Source organism: Panthera tigris, chromosome E1 (genome assembly GCF_018350195.1).
Source record: "Panthera tigris isolate Pti1 chromosome E1, P.tigris_Pti1_mat1.1, whole genome shotgun sequence".
In the NCBI taxonomy this organism is placed as follows: domain Eukaryota; kingdom Metazoa; phylum Chordata; class Mammalia; order Carnivora; family Felidae; genus Panthera; species Panthera tigris.
In genome coordinates, this window is record NC_056673.1 from 43981536 (window position 1) to 43997507 (window position 15972).

At 37.6% G+C, this 15972-nt stretch overlaps 1 protein-coding gene across 5 annotated transcripts in view; it reads right to left on the reverse strand.

Annotated features, from left to right (window-relative positions):
• Nucleotides 1-15972, reverse strand: part of KANSL1 (KAT8 regulatory NSL complex subunit 1) — a 174665-nt gene that overhangs the window by 25687 nt on the left and 133006 nt on the right. For 4 of the 5 annotated variants that reach the window (XM_042965867.1, XM_042965869.1, XM_042965870.1 and 1 more), the window contains 3 exons: nucleotides 14686-14790; nucleotides 4846-4955; nucleotides 3816-4011 (listed from right to left, as the gene is read on the reverse strand). In XM_042965867.1, the coding sequence (XP_042821801.1) occupies nucleotides 3816-4011; nucleotides 4846-4955; nucleotides 14686-14790 (411 nt within the window). The remainder of the gene's footprint in view (nucleotides 1-3815; nucleotides 4012-4845; nucleotides 4956-14685; nucleotides 14791-15972) is intronic. The other variant, XM_042965868.1, reaches the window with a different exon arrangement.

Here is a 15972-nt window from a genome sequence, read left to right on the forward strand (position 1 = left end):
TAAATAGGTGTTAGTCTCAGATGGTTTTTGACTTAAGTTCCAACAAATTTTAAAGAAACTGATACTTCCCAGAAAAATGCGTTCAAGTTTTCCAGAGCATAGCAAATGGCAAAGTATCCAAATTCATTTTAAGAAGCTACCCTACATCAAAGTTAATAGTGAACTTCTAAAAGGAATGACATGCCTCACTACAACCATTTCTTAACACTGTTCTGAAGTGTATCTAGTCAAGGAAAAGGAGTAAGAAGTGTATAAAGAGGTATCGCATTGCTTGCTGGTGACAGATAGACTATGTAGAAAATTAAAATAATCAACCAGAACACAGAGTTCATAGAAGTGTTCAATTACAAAACTCAACAGCACTCATGAAATAACACTAACAGAAAAGATCTCATTTGCATCACAAAATAACATGAATGTAGGAAATATGTAAGAATTGAATGAAGAGATAAGATACTTACATACATGGAGAAATTCTGTTCCTTTAATACTATAAATTATATTAATTCTCTCTGAAGGAATTTCCATTAGAAACTCAATGCAGTGCACATGAAAAATTCTAGTACCAAAGCTCTCTACTCATCATTCTGTTAATCAGAGTATTAGTTCAAGCACTGAAAAAAATTCTTTTAGCTTGAGGACAGTTTACAAATAAAATATCAGAGCTTCAACTTCTATGTATTTTATCTCAGCCTTTCAAAGTTTATTTTGTGTGTGTTTTATAATAAACTACAATTTTCCATAAGGCACTCTTGTTCCTGCCCAAAAGTTCAACTAGTATTGAAAAGTTAGGCTTCCAAAATTTATCACAAGAAGCCCCTGTCAATAAAGAACATATTTTCTTTGATACCAAATTACTCACTTTTAATACAAACTCATAATCACTTTAGTTCTTTAGTTCTCATCCACAAATGTCACGACACTAGGCCTTAAGAGAATGTCCTACTGATATGTGATGTCCTATTATGTCCTCAAGTGTGATACACGAGGAAGTGGTAGAGGACCACTTTAAAGAATACAACTTTAAAATAAAACCCAGAGCGAACATTCCTACATAATTATCCTCCAACAGACTATAAAATTCCAAAATCACACCAGAACACTGCCAAATCGTCTGATAAGAAATGCTACCCCTGTGTTTATAGCAGCATTATTTACAATAGCCAAATTATGGAAGCAGCCCAAATGTCCACTGACAGATGAACGGATAAAGAAGTGGTAAGTACACACACACACGCACACATGCATATGGAATATTACTCAACTATAAAAAAAAGAAATCTTGCCATTTGCAACAACATGGATGGAGCTAGAGAGTATAATCCTAATAAGTGAAATGAGTCAGAGAAAGACAAATACCATATGATTTCACTCATATGTCGAATTTAAGAAACAAACCAGAGACACACCAAGAAACAGATTCTTAACTATACAGAACTGATGGTTACCAAAGGGGAGGTGGGTGGTGGAATGGGTGAAATGGGTGACAGGGATCAAGGAGGGTACTTGTCATGATGACCACTGGGTGATGTATGGAATTGTTACATCACTATATCGTTTACCTGAAACTAAGATAACATTGTATGTTAGCTATACTGGAATTAAAAAAAGTTGTATTGATCTCAAAAAAGAGATTAAAAAGAAATGCTATTAAGGCCAATCCAAAAATCTCAAGGCATGTTATTTTTTTTTATAATACTATTCGTACTGGGACCCCTGGGTGGCTCCGTCAGTTAAGTGTCCAACTCTTGATGTCGGCTTAGGTCATGATCTCACTGTTATGAGATTGAGCCCTGCATTGGGCTCCATGCTGAGTGTAGAGCCTGCTTGGGATTGATTCATTCTCTCTCTCTCTCTCTCTCTCTCTCTCCCTCTCCCTCGCTCATGTGCACAAGCTCTCTCAAAATAAGTAAATAAGCATTAAAAAAATACTATCTGTACTGTGATATACTTAATATACAAAATAACTTTACCTAACAAAATAAAAAGCAACCCTATATTGGCCCCACATTTCTTTTAAAACTTTTACTGATTTGAAATTTCAGTATATTAGAAACTAATGTTTTAGATTGAGCTATAACTATACCTCATAGAAGCAGCAGGATAAGAAATAAACATAGTGATAACACGTTATAAAAATTTGCCACTTGAGTGCTTCTTCACTGGCCTAATTGCTAACATCTACCATACCAGACCCCCAAAAGTGATGAAATACATAATAAATAGCAATTAAGGGCAACTTGTTATCATATGTACTAATATTACAATAAAATCACGATAATAGGAAATAGCCTCCACATTCTCCTCAGGCTTTACAGATTTCCATGGAAGATAACCCCACTCTCCCAATCTCAAAGCTCTCTGCCCTCCCAACTCTGATACTCATAACACCCTAGTGATTCTTCCTTAGGACTAGTTTTCAAAACTATTGCATCGTAAGAGCTTTGGAGCCTTCAGACTATTACTTCCACTAGGATTACTATTGTCACTAGTCTTTCTTTCTTTCGGACTCCAGTCTCTCTTACTGCCAATCTACTCCAAACATAAACTATCTGTACATTTATCTTTTACAAAAAAAAAAAAAAAAAAAATAGCTTATGATACTTCACTGCTCAAAACTCTAACCTAAAGTCAACAGTTTCGTCATTTAAAGCCTTTCATTATTTACTGACAGATTTCATTCCTGTTTATTTCCAACAAGTTCATCTTACTAAATCCTTTGTTGTAGTCACTGAATTTAAGATACTAATGACATAAAAACAGACTTTTAGAGGCAAAAAGAAATGTGCTACTACACTAAAAGTACATCTCAGCTACAAGATATATTGTAATTTCAGAAATGCTGGTAAAACTTGATAGAATAAAATTCCAGCTGTGATTCAACTAAGATGACTGCTCTGTAAAACTGAATGAGTTCCCTAAAGTGAGTTTTATATTTGGTTCTAGCGTACACTAGAGATAATTTAAAATATGTAGATAAGCCAGTAACATTGACATTAAACATGTGTTTTTTACATTCTCTACTTGTAGATATACTAGTAACCATCTATCCTGCGTAGGTAGAAATGTGGTGGGAAGGGCAATAACAAGGGTAATTTGAGTTAATCCAGAGAGATGTAGTTCCTGTTTTATTAAAATTCTTTTTAAAAAAACCTTGGAAGCAAATCTTATTACAGTAAGTATGAACTCAGTGCTGTTTACTAATATCAGAGAATGGCTTATCTGTTACCTTCTTTGCTATCTAATAGCAGTGACATGATTCAAACCCAAGTTTATCCTCTTTAAAGGTAATGCTCTTAACCACTGCATGGTATGAATTTTACTGAAGTATTATTTCATCAGTTTTGGAATTAAGCCCAACTGTGCTATTTGAAGAGGCAGCAATCAAAAGTTTCCTACACTTTTAACTGACCTCCATTCATTTAGTCACATCAATGTAAAAATTTTAAGAGAGACTCTTATTTGAAAGGAAAGCAAGCCATTTTCAGTGATAACAGGACAAGTAGGAAGCACGTTACCCTCCTTCAAAGTGTTGATGGCAGCACTTAAACCTCTTCTTCCCCATTTCTATTAACAAGTTCAAGTCAGTGGTTTCCAAATCTGGCTGAAGAACCATCTAGGAGTTGTTTTTCTGAGAACAAGGGTCCCAGGAGCAACTTCAGAACCCAGTATTTTGTCAAGCTCCCCAGGAAACTTGGGGGTTAGCGAAGTTTGGAAAACACTAGTTAAATGAACCAAAGTTGGCAAAAGACTAATAATTCTATCTGAGCATCTGGCTCACTGTTTAACAATGACCAAGTCTCACCGGTACTGACCTTCCTGGAAAGAGGAACGATGCTGTTGGGTCGAACAAGCCTTCGTTTCTTACAGCTCAGTACAGGACGTGTTCGGGCTGCCACACAGGTGCCATCAGTTGATGAAGAAACTAGATTCAGTCTTTGCTTTTTTTGTAATTGTTCCTCAGCATCAGAGATGTCACCTGGAATGTGGTCTGCCAAGATAGGCTGAAGACTATACAAGGGGAAGGAAGAATATTCACGTCTCAGAAGACAAGGAAACAAAGCCTTTGATACCGTTTCAACCTCCTCTGCTTACACATGTTCACAGACACAAACAAGTTCTAGGACAGATGCACATCACTTCTTGATGCTGGTATCTGCTAATCTAAGTGAGTGAGTGAGTGTGTATGTGTGCATGTGCACGCGCATGCAGTGTCTGTGCTGATCTTTAAGACTCTTGGTGGACAACAACATCATGTCTGAATAGTGTAAGTCAGTAAGTGACAAATTCAGGTTCCAAGTGATAAAGTTCTCTTCTACAACAGAAGCATGAATGAAGAATTAGCTGTAGAAAAACTGCAAGTGGTAAGAAAATGATTAATCCTGCAAATGTTAATGGGCTGCCTAAGAAATAGTTCTTCTATAAAATTCGACTTTCAGGGATGTATACACATTGTTCACTTGTAGAGGGATTCCTTCAACTTTCATAAATACAGATTTACAAACACAGCCTTTAGGGATCTAATCTGTCCTAGAGTAAAAGATTTTATGTACACGCTTCTGAAGAATTCTACCAAGACTAGGACCAACCATAACGACTCACAATAACTGTAGGACCTTTTCTTTTTTCTCCATGGTGAGTTAATTTTAGGCTACAGTAAGTAAAAGGGAAACACATTAATATGCTAATTAAAATATACTTGCTACTGTAAGATGCATGCACAATATTATTAAGCAATAAGGTTTCTGACTTTAAACCAGGGTTAGTCCTGGCTAGGGATAACTAAGAGTCCCAAATTCATCATTTACGAGCCTACTGAGCACAGGAAGTAGACACAAAACTTACGTGTTAATAACGCCATTGACAGGTCTCAATGCTCCACATGACTTAGTAGACAATGACTCTGAATGACCAGAGGCACCATGGTTTTCCAGTGGCTGAGAAACAGACTCGATCTAAATAAGGAGAAGAAAGTTAAAAATACATTATAACATTTAACCAACAGTATCCAGAATGTAAAGCAGCACCATTTCATCACTTAAATGAAACATCTAAAATTTCTGATATCAACCTAAAAAAACTCGTATGAATGAGGAAAAAGGAAAATTAACTAAGAGAACTGGCTTTTGCTTGGGGTGAAGAAGGGTAAGGAACCAAAATATTTTAACAGACTAATAGTAAGTGCCTACTGAGGAGGAAATGACTTAATGATTCCATGGAACAGAAGCTTAGCAAAATAATTACATAGTAACAAGAGTCTTCAACTAAGGGTCAGGAGGGAGGAGAGAATCCCAAGCAGGTTCCACAACCATGGGATCGTGAGCTGAACCAAAATCAAGAGTCAGATGTCCAACCAACTGAGCCACCCAGGGGTCCTAAAACAAATTTATCTTTCTTATAAAAATCTGGGGGCGCCTGGGTGGCTTGGTCGGTTATGCGTCCGACTTTGGCTCAGGTCATGATCTCACAGTCCGTGAGTTCAAGCCCCGCGTCGGGCTTTGTGCTGACAGCTCAGAGCCTGGAGCCTGTTTCAGATTCTGTGTCTCCCTCTCTCTCTGCCCCTCCCCTGTTCATACTCTGTCTCTCTCTGTCTCAAAAATAAATAAATGTTAAAAAAAAATTTTTTTTAAATAAAAAAAAAAATCTGAAGAAAAAGCACAAGTCATCAACAATCACATGACCTACAGATAACTGCTGCGAACAGCCTATTTTTTCATGCCTACATATACATATACATATACATATACATATACATATACATATACATATACATATATATATACTTAAATGCCATAAATCTTCAGTGTGAATTTTACTGATTTGGGGGCAATTCAGTCCCCAAATTAAAACTGAAGGCAACAGAGAAAACATGATTTAGCACAGAAATGTTTGTCACAGATAAGGCAGCACACAGCAAGCAGTCAAGAGCATGAACCTCACAGAGGGAAATGTGCCTAGGTTCTAGTCCCAATCACACAAGCAGGCACTGAATAATCAGAGGACCGTGGGATATTCTATAATCACACTGAAATCCAAAAGCAGGGCACTGGGGCAACTAGGTTCATCATTCATTCCCAAATGTAAAGCGCTTAAAATATTAACCCCATCCTCCAACAGCATTCCATCTGGAAAAAGAAAACCCCACAGCTCACAACACACGTAAATTTACTTAAAGCTTCTTAAATATCTTCACACTACCTTAAGTAAAAGTAAACATTCTCTATCCTGCAGTCCAAAAGGCTGCAAAGACAGAGAGTGGAGATACATTAATAAACACTTTACAAACATTAAACCCACATACTAATTTAAGCTTGATCACTACTACTGCAGTGGTTTACATCATTCGTATTTTCAGGAAACTAACACATGACTCATATCTGTTTTCCAACGAGAAACTGTAAAAAGGATCAAAGAATTTAAAGGCTCTCCTATCCAGAAAGCAGGAGTTATTACTGAGCTTCTCTTGAATTTTATGTGGTACATGCATCCCACAGCCAGAAAGAAGAGAGCAGAAAAGCTGCAGTAGTAGAGAATTTCTGTTAATTTCCCTTCTCCCAAAAGCAGAGGTTCAGGGGGTGACCTTTTGGGAGTTAAAAGTAGCAAGGAAGGTTAGAAGTGACTTCTTCCCTGACTGAAAGGGCTAGGTATATGGAAAAGAATTCAACTTTTATTCCTGGATCAAAATAAATTACTTTTTTACTTTATATGAATTACCTCATGTTTCAAGCCCATCCCAATGATACTCAACATAATCTTGCTTAAAATCACCAAAATATTGCTGGCCCGTAAACAGTGTACCAGTCATTTCCACGAACTAGCAACATGGCCAGGAAATTGTGCTAAATAGGGAGCGGAACCTTCTGAAAATTCCACTTCCATCAAGTTAGTTAGCTAGGCTTCCATTTCTGCATATATAAAATGGGACTATTATGTGCCTCACTTTCCTATGCCTCTATACTGAGGTTAAAATATATACAATTGTATGAAAATAATTTTGAATTATTTTTTAAGTCTGTATTTTATATATGTACGTGTGTGTGTGTATATATATATATATATGTTTGTATTGTATATATGTATGGATATAAGTATGTTACCTCTACACTCAACGTGGGGCTCGAACTCACGACCCTGAAATTAAGAGTCACACGCTCTTCCGACAGAGCCAGCATGGCGCCCAAGACTTACTTACTTTGAAAAATTTCAACCAGCATAATGCCTAAGATTTATATTTACCTACACCACTGAAAACAGGCAGCTGGAATCTAAAGAAATAAAGTAATTGCAAAAGCAGTCATAAATTCTTATTATTCAACTTATTTATCCACAGTCCAATTTATCTTAATAGTTCTAATTAGTCATTAAAAAAATATATATGGTAGAGCAAATATTCCCCAGCCAGTATCTACCCCTCTATTCTCTATCTCAAAACCCTTGTTGGGCCAATGCACTATTCATTAAACCTGGTGACTGCAAAACTTCAAACAAACAACAACAAAAAAAGAAGTTGTTCTTGCTTAACCAATGGTAGGAAGATAATACCTTGAACTGTTTAAAAAGAAATAGCAATAGTTTACATGTTTAGCATGCCTTTCTTCTGAGAAAGCATTTATCCTCTGACTTATCACTATCACTCCACGAAGGAAGGAAAGGGTAAAAGAACAAGGCTTATTTTACAAATTGAAACAAACAAATAATGAAGTCATCTGTCAAAAGCCACAGTAGCAATATTTTGCTAAAACAAACAAGAGAACTTCAATTTCAAATATTCACCCAGTAATTACCTTTCCTGGAAGAAAAACAGGTATATAAGAAAATATACTTGTTACCTGCTCATTTGCACAAAAGAAAGGTAATCCAAAAACTAATGAAAATGGCCACCTAAAGGAAGTGGGAACAGGATGGAAAGAATGGGAAAATGGGAACAAGGCAGTGGGAATGATGGTCTTTTGTACAGCTTGGATTCTTAGAACTATAGTAATGCTTCACATACTCAAAAATAATAATAAAGATCAATTATTGTGTTGGGAGAGAAAACATGGAATACCAGTATTAAAATAACTCTATAAAGAGGTAACAAAAACCTAACTGCATTACAAAACAATTACATATCACACTAAAAGAATGAGTAAAAAAAAACTAAGTATAACTTCAGGAAATAGTATTTTGACTGCGTATTATAGGGCAAAGACATTGTACACAATATTGTACTCTTTAATAAATACATTTCTCACAAGGATATGAGATGGCAACTATGAAACTACTTTATGTGATAAAAATGAGTATCAATGAGGAAGGCTGTGGTGCTGGACTGGTATTAATATGCACTTATAGTTTTTAACGTATATACAAATGGGTAAACAAACACTGATACATGTGTGTGTATGCATGCATGCTTTAGCACACATGTGTGTTTCCCAGCTTTGACTGTTGGGAAGTCCCAGAAGCAATGACACCAAGTAGCAATGAGCACAACTAGTACTCAGATCTTGGTTTCTAAACACTGTTGTCCAATAAAAAGAACCAGGGCTGGAGCAGGTAAAATACAGGAGGAGTTCAGAATGTCTTCTGGTGCCTGAAAGTGAATACTCAATAACTGAGGGGAGCATGCTGAAAAGACACAGGAAACAATATGAAAGAGGCCTGGTACCAAAAATTGAGACAAGTGGAGCATGAATGAATCATAAATAGGAACAGATTATAATCCATAAAATGAAATGAACCTATTCTGATATAAACATTACTGAATGATGGAATAAATACCTAAATAAATGAGGGAGAAAAGACAGCTCTTCCTAACAGAATTCCAATTAACAAATGTAGAAAACAGAAAAATCACCATTTAGTAAACACCACAGTAATAACTGTTGTGGGCAAAACCCACTGGTGGATGATAAAATTGTGGAATAAAGTATAATGAGCAACAGAATATTGCATAGTAACTCCCTAGGAGATACATTCATTACAAAGGGAAACATACTGACTTAACAGTGGGGGAGGCTGGGAGGCACCACCTCAACCAAGTGAAAAAAGGTATCACCAACCAACATCATGTACCCCCCAATATGGTGCACTGAGAAGGGCACAGTAGCACTTCTGCGGTGTTCCTTACAAATGCGCAAGCTCTAATAATGAGAAAACGTCAGGTGACTCTAACTGAGGGAATATTACACAAAATAACAGACCAGTATTTCTGTATTAAGGCCATGAAAGACGACAAAGACTGAGGAACGATCATAGACTACGACGAGATTTAAAGAGACAGGACAACTAAATGCAATTATGATTGTGGACCCTCTCCTCCTACTCCCCCTGCCAAAAACATTAGTGAGGAAACAAGTGAAATTTGAATAAAATCTGAATAGTACTCTATCAATGTTAATTCCAGGTTTTGGTCTTTGTACAATGGTAGTTCAAGTTAACAACACTATGGGAAGCTGGGTAAAGGACATGTGGAGACTGTGTGCTACTTTTGTAACTTTTCTGTAAGTTTAAAATCTTTTTTTTTAAGTTTAAAAAAAGAATGAAGAAAAGTTTATCCAGCATTAATAAAGCAAATTTCATTCATACCCAAATGTGGCATCAATCTACAGCTTCCTGTCACCTACAGGATAAAGTATACAGTTCACTAAGATAAATACAAAATCCATCATGAATTGGCCCCATCATCCAACAGTCCATCAAAGAAAAGTATCTGTAGTTCCTCTATCACACCAGGCTCTCTCAAACCTCTCTCATATACTACATGCAGCACCCTGTCAAAACTCACTCTCAATACCATCCTTCAGCAAATGCACAAGGACTTAGTGCAAATACAGTACCTCCTTCTCTGTTACCTTTCCCGACCTCCCTTAGAAGTGAGAATTCTTGCCCCCCAGACTCCTCGGTTACAGGTCTGTTGTCCCACCATGCAGCCCTCAAGGGAAGATACCTGGTTATGCTAATAGGTGTTTCCTAGACACACAGCACAGCCTGGGACAGCAAGCTTTTTACCAAGCGTTTATTATGGACCAAACACTGTTAGAAGCACATTGTACTTCCTCAATACTTAATTATCAACAACTCCAAAGAGGTGCAGAAACAGAGCCACTCCTACCTAAGGCCCTTGAGGGCAGATGTGTTATGGAAATTTATAGAGACTTTTAAAAAGTCACACATTGTATGTTCTGGGTAAGTGCTTCAAAATTAAATATAAATCCAAAGCCAAAGAGTGTGTGAACCCAAAGAGTGAATTGTAATGTAAACTATGGACCTTGGGTGACTGTGATATGTCACTGCAGGCTCATCAACTGTAACAAACGCAGCACTCTGGTGGGGGATACTGACAACGGAGACTACCCGAAGCAGGCGTGCCATGCTGGGGCAGGGGGTATATTAAGAAATCTCTATCTTCTGCTCAATTTTGCTATCAACCTTAAAATGCTGCCCCCCCAAAATAGTCCTTTAATTTTAAAAAATCAAATACATTAATATTTCTGCTTCAAAAGGTATGCATAATTAAGAATGTAAAGTCTCATCAAGTATCACTTCAGGTCAAATTTTGTCAACAAATGACCTGATGGAGACCTTAGGGAGAACCACTTCTGCTTCTCACAGATCTTTGGAGTTTGGAGATGCAGATAAGGGGATCTGGACCTGCAGTATTATTTCTACTTTGCACAAGAAGGGAAGTGTGGGTGTTGGGGAGGGTGGCGGGGGGAGGTAGAGTTCTATGAACATCAGTCAGGTCAAGTTGGCAGTGTTGTCAGGATCTTTTACACTCACATTTGTTGTTTAGTAATTCTGTCAATTACTGAGTTACAAGTGTGAAAATTTTGAAATATAATTATGGATTTGTCTATCCCTTTAATTTGCATATGTTTTATGCTTCATGTATTTGAGGCATCCACCTTTATGACTCTTCTGTCTCCTTGGTGAAATGACCCCATTATCTAAAATGTCCTTCTTTATCTCTGGTAACTGTCTGAGAATTGTCTGTATCTCTGGTATTCCTGTCTTAAAAACTATTTTGCTAATATTAATACACACACAGTAGCTTTCTTATGCTTACTCTTCATAAAGTAGATCTTCCCCTGCTTTTCTTCCCCATTGATCTGAGTTTCCAACTGGTATTATTCACCTTCATCCTAAAGAAAGTTCTCTAACATTTCTTTCAGTGCACATACTCTGCCAACAGATTTTTCTCAATTTCATCTAAAAATGACTTTATTTCACCTTTATTTTTAAAGACTTTTTTTGGCACCACTCCCTATTTTAATGATCCCATTCCACTATTTTCTGTCCTCCACTGTTTCAGAAAAGAAGTCACCAAACATTACCAATGTTCACTTATATGGAATGCATCTTTTGTCCCTCTGGCTACTTGCAAGATTTTCTTCAGCATTCATTTTCACCATGTTGTATTTCTCCTGCTTACTATTTTTGGAGTTTCTTCAATCTGTAAATTTTTTTCATTTGAATATCCAGTCATTATTTCCTCAGCTCCAGCCTCCCTACCTCCTCTGGAACTCGAATTATACACACTTACTGTTTCCCCAGCACTATGTTCATCTCTGAGCAGCTCTATGTTCAGTTTTTCTGTCTTCTGGTTGGATAATTCCCACTGATCTGTTATGTGCACGGATCCCTTCTTGTGTAAGTTTTCAATCTGTTTAGTATACCAGTAAATTTTTTACTCGGATACTGTACTTTTCAATTCCACAATTTATGTTCTACAAGTTCCACGTGATTTTTTTAGTTTTCACCTCTTTGCTGATATTTCCCCATGTTTTTGCTACCTTTTACTTTAAATCTTCAAATATATTTCTGTTTTATTAAATGTTTTTATTAGAGAGAGAGAGAGAGAGAGTGAGTTGGGGAGGGACAGAGAGAGGGAGACAGGATCTGAAGCAGGCTCTGTGCTGTGTGAGTGCAGAGCCCCATGTGAGGCTTGAACCCACGAAACGTGAGATCATGACCTGTGCGGAAGTCAGAGGCTTAACTGACTGAGCCACCCAGGGACTCCTTCAAACATATTTCTATTTAATTCTACTATGAGCCATTTCAGGATCAGTTTCTATTATCTTCTCGCATGATAACGAACACAGTTTCCTGTTTATTGTATATGATATGTTACTCTGAATTCAGTTAAATTTCCCAGAAGCATGTTGATTTCTGCTCTAGTAGGCAAATTTCTAATTGGTTACAAATCAAATGAACCTTGATTTTGTGTAACTAGTTTCAGGTTTTCACAGAAACGTATCAGGGTTTATTTGGGATTTCTTAATCCTATGGTGGGTGAGTTCCTTAGTCCTGGGAAAGTCTTTAACTCCTAAATCATGAGTCTTCTTTGGTTTCAGTATAAGGCCCTAGTCGAAGGTATTTATCAAGTCTTGCTGGAATTCAAACTCCAAATTCTGTTCTTTGCTGCAGCGGGCACTGACTACATTCTCTACTCTGCTCTTTCAGCCTACCAACTGCTGCTTTCTACTTGACTCTATCTAAACTCTACGGAACTCTGTGGATCAGGGGTTAAGTCAGCTGAAGGACGTGAGAGTTACTTACACAGAATGTGGGACTAAGCCCTCCGCCCCCATGAGTCCCTCTCTGCCACTATTTCCTCCCTCAGTTTCTAGCTACTTGGCAGCTATGACCTCCATCCTCTGACAATATGAAAGCTAAGGAGATGGTGGCTATCTAGTTGAGTCCTAAAAACCCTGTACCAACGGGACAGAGGAGGCCCTGTGAGAATATTTTGTCAGAAATTTTGTTGACTTTCTTTGGTAATTTTTAACTGTGTTCTTCCTACCTAGTAACAGGCATAGGTTCCAAGGTAGCTCTATTCACTGTTTAATTCTTAATTGGGGGAAAGGGGACTACTAATTATTCAAGAGAGTGGGAGGAGAAAGAAGGAAAGGGCATGTTTTAGAACATGGGAGAACTCTCAATAGCTTTAGACAATCCCCCTTTCCAGGAACACACCCTTTTTTGTTCAGAAGGCTTTTTATTTCATATCAGAATTTATTAGTGCAGCAGTTGACTTAATCAGCACCTGCAGATGCAAAGCCAGAGGCCCTTTGGTTTCTCTCTTCTGCCTACTCTTACCTTTCAAACTGCCTTTAGTAAGAAGTCAGATTGAAGTCTGTTTGCGTTAAGGGGCATTTTTCTAGGAGTTCCTCCCTTCTTCTACCTCAGTACTCTACTCTGTGGCAGAAAAACAAAACTCACTCCATCTCAGGGAACATTTCCTGCTTGTCTCCATGGCTCAAAAAACGCTCACTCGTGCATCCAGTCTCCCAAATCACTTAGTTTCTGCAGTATCTGTACAACGCCCACAACCAAAGCAGATTATATATTGCGTCCATCAAAAAACACTCACTCAGGTTGGAAATAAGGCAAAAAGATGAAAGTCCTTTCAGTATTAACACTTGAACATCATCTAACAAGTCCACTAAAGGGTCACAGGACTCTCGATGAATTACTTAACTTTGTATTACTTACTATTTATTTACACTGGATTAGGGCTTAGATGCCTTAAATTGGATGTCTATTTTCAGAACACTGAGGAGTTAAAATTGGTCTGTGTTTAGTTGAGAACATGACTCCAAAGGTAATGGCTTTATTATTCTTACAGGGTATTAGAAGTTTTGTAGGCTCCTGAGTAATCTTATTCTAGCACTCATCATTCTCACTGTCATCAGTAAGTTACACTGTATTTTTCTTTAGAATTTTGTCTAACTTCTTAAAACTGTATTTTGACCGTTGAAAAATTTGCTTTGGCTTTTTTGTGAATTTCAGAAGTGAAAATGCAAAAATGAACAACACAACAAAACAAATGCCTCTGATGTAATTATTTTTACACCACAAGTCTTCAAATGTTTTCTTGAAGGGAAGGAGGAATTAAAAAAAAAAAAAAGGCAACAAATAGTTCCATTTTGGAAAAAAAATTATTGATGTGCAGACGCAAAGAGACTAGCTGGTTTAACGCACGATTTCAAAAGCCAACACTCTAGCCTACCAAACACACTACTGTCACGGGACTTTGGAATTTCTAACAAATGACTTAAATCAAGAAATACTAATATTCATAAAAGCCAAAGAGCTTCTGGGGCAAGAGGGGAGGGAAAAGTGAAAGAAACAAATAAAAAAGTGCTCTTGGGGATTCAGAAATTAAAGAAATTAATTTGGATGTTGAGAGAAATAGAAATAAAGGAAGAAACCATGGAAGAGGGAGACCTGAGCTAGGCTCTAAGGATACAGAACATTACAGAAAACGACAGCTTTATCCTCATTACAGAACTAAAGGGGGTAACTCAGAGCACTTTCAACATCCTTGTGAGTTAAACCTCTAGTCCCACCTTTTCATCTTATAGTGGCCTTCTCAGAAAGGTTGTCTTTACTCTTCAAAGGTATCAGAGCCACGTGCTCTCCCGATTCTCAGTAATACTCCATGATGCCTTACTTGCTCTAGCTGTAATGTCTTGAGTTAGAACTGCTTTTAAATTCAAGGTCAACTACACAGCTGCAGGAGGGGACCTGTGCTGCTCTACTCAGGAATTCAGACCCTGAAATGTCAAAAGTGATAAAAGGGGATACAGTCCTCTTCCTTCAGCCAATGCCAGGATACCTGCTATAGAGAATGAACTGTGTACTGATGCTACCCCCTGAATTCTCACTCATCTCCCCTTTTCTGTCTTTTACACTTACCAATTTATCATTCCCATGATCCGTCTTCACCTCAGAACTAAGTGGAAGAAATAAGTCTGTTGGTGTATGCTCCGGGGGAGGTGCCTCCCCAAGAACTATCAACCCCTGCAGGACAGAGAGAAAAGCAGCATAAGTGAGTGGTATTATAAGTCACCGATTTAATGAAGGAGTTACTACGACAAGGGTTAGGGACAGGGGACTGGTTTAGCAGAGGCCTCTTCCCTTCTTCTCCTAGGGTTCTGAAACAAAATGCACTACGAGCAGCTTTACTTTCCCAAGAGTTATTTCAACAAAAAGCCTAGCAGTAAGTAGCAATGAGTAAGGCCTAAGTCAGACTCAAACTTCCCCTTTTCTCCACCCGAATGCTGTGACCTACATAGCTTGTTACCTTTAGCATCTTTTTATTCACATCTTTCAGATCTGGAATCTTTATCAAAATATGGTACTTTTACACTGTATTATTAACTAGACTATACTATAAGAACAGCAGCAATGTAATTTTCTAGTTAACCTGATCACAGATGTGGCTTAAGCATTACCGTAAGTGCTACAAATATAAATGATAAGTAAGCCAACTCTTTGAGCAGCCAAAACTACTACAAAGGTGAACAGTCCAGTCCCTATATTACAAACCAAGAACTTAAAAAACAAAAAACTGTTCCAAAGGCACCTGTTTCTCATATGCATAAAAATCACCCCAGATTGGGTTCCTGCTCCACAATTTCAAAATCAGATCTTATGTTCATCCCAGGAAATAAAAAATGTAAAAAGAAATTTAAAACGACTCCACAAATCCTATCCATAGTCAGCAAGGGCCCAGCTTGGTAAAGGCAGAAATGAGCTTGCTGTGAAAAACAAACAAAAAGCCACACACATGAATCTCCCCATGAACTCAAATAGAGGTAACCAAAATCAAGTTCTGATACTGTGTAATAGAAAGACTGAGATGAAAGTAACAAGGGCTTTAAGTCTTTGGTTCTCCTTCTCTGATCCAGAAAATAAGGAGAGCTGACTGATAAGTATCTCTTAAAGGTAATTTTGTATTAGAATCACCTGGGGAAACTCATCAAGCTAATACTTGCCCAGTTTCATCATCAAATCTACTCAGAGTCCCTGGGGTTAGGGATGGGTATTCTACAGTTTTAAAAAACTCCACTGGTAAATCCTAAAGCAAGTTCTAAGTTGAAACACATTAGAGTTGATCAGTCTTGACTCAGCATCAGGGCCCCCAGTAAACATTCTAAAATATAGATTTTAGGGCCTAGAGATTTTGACTATCGATTTGAG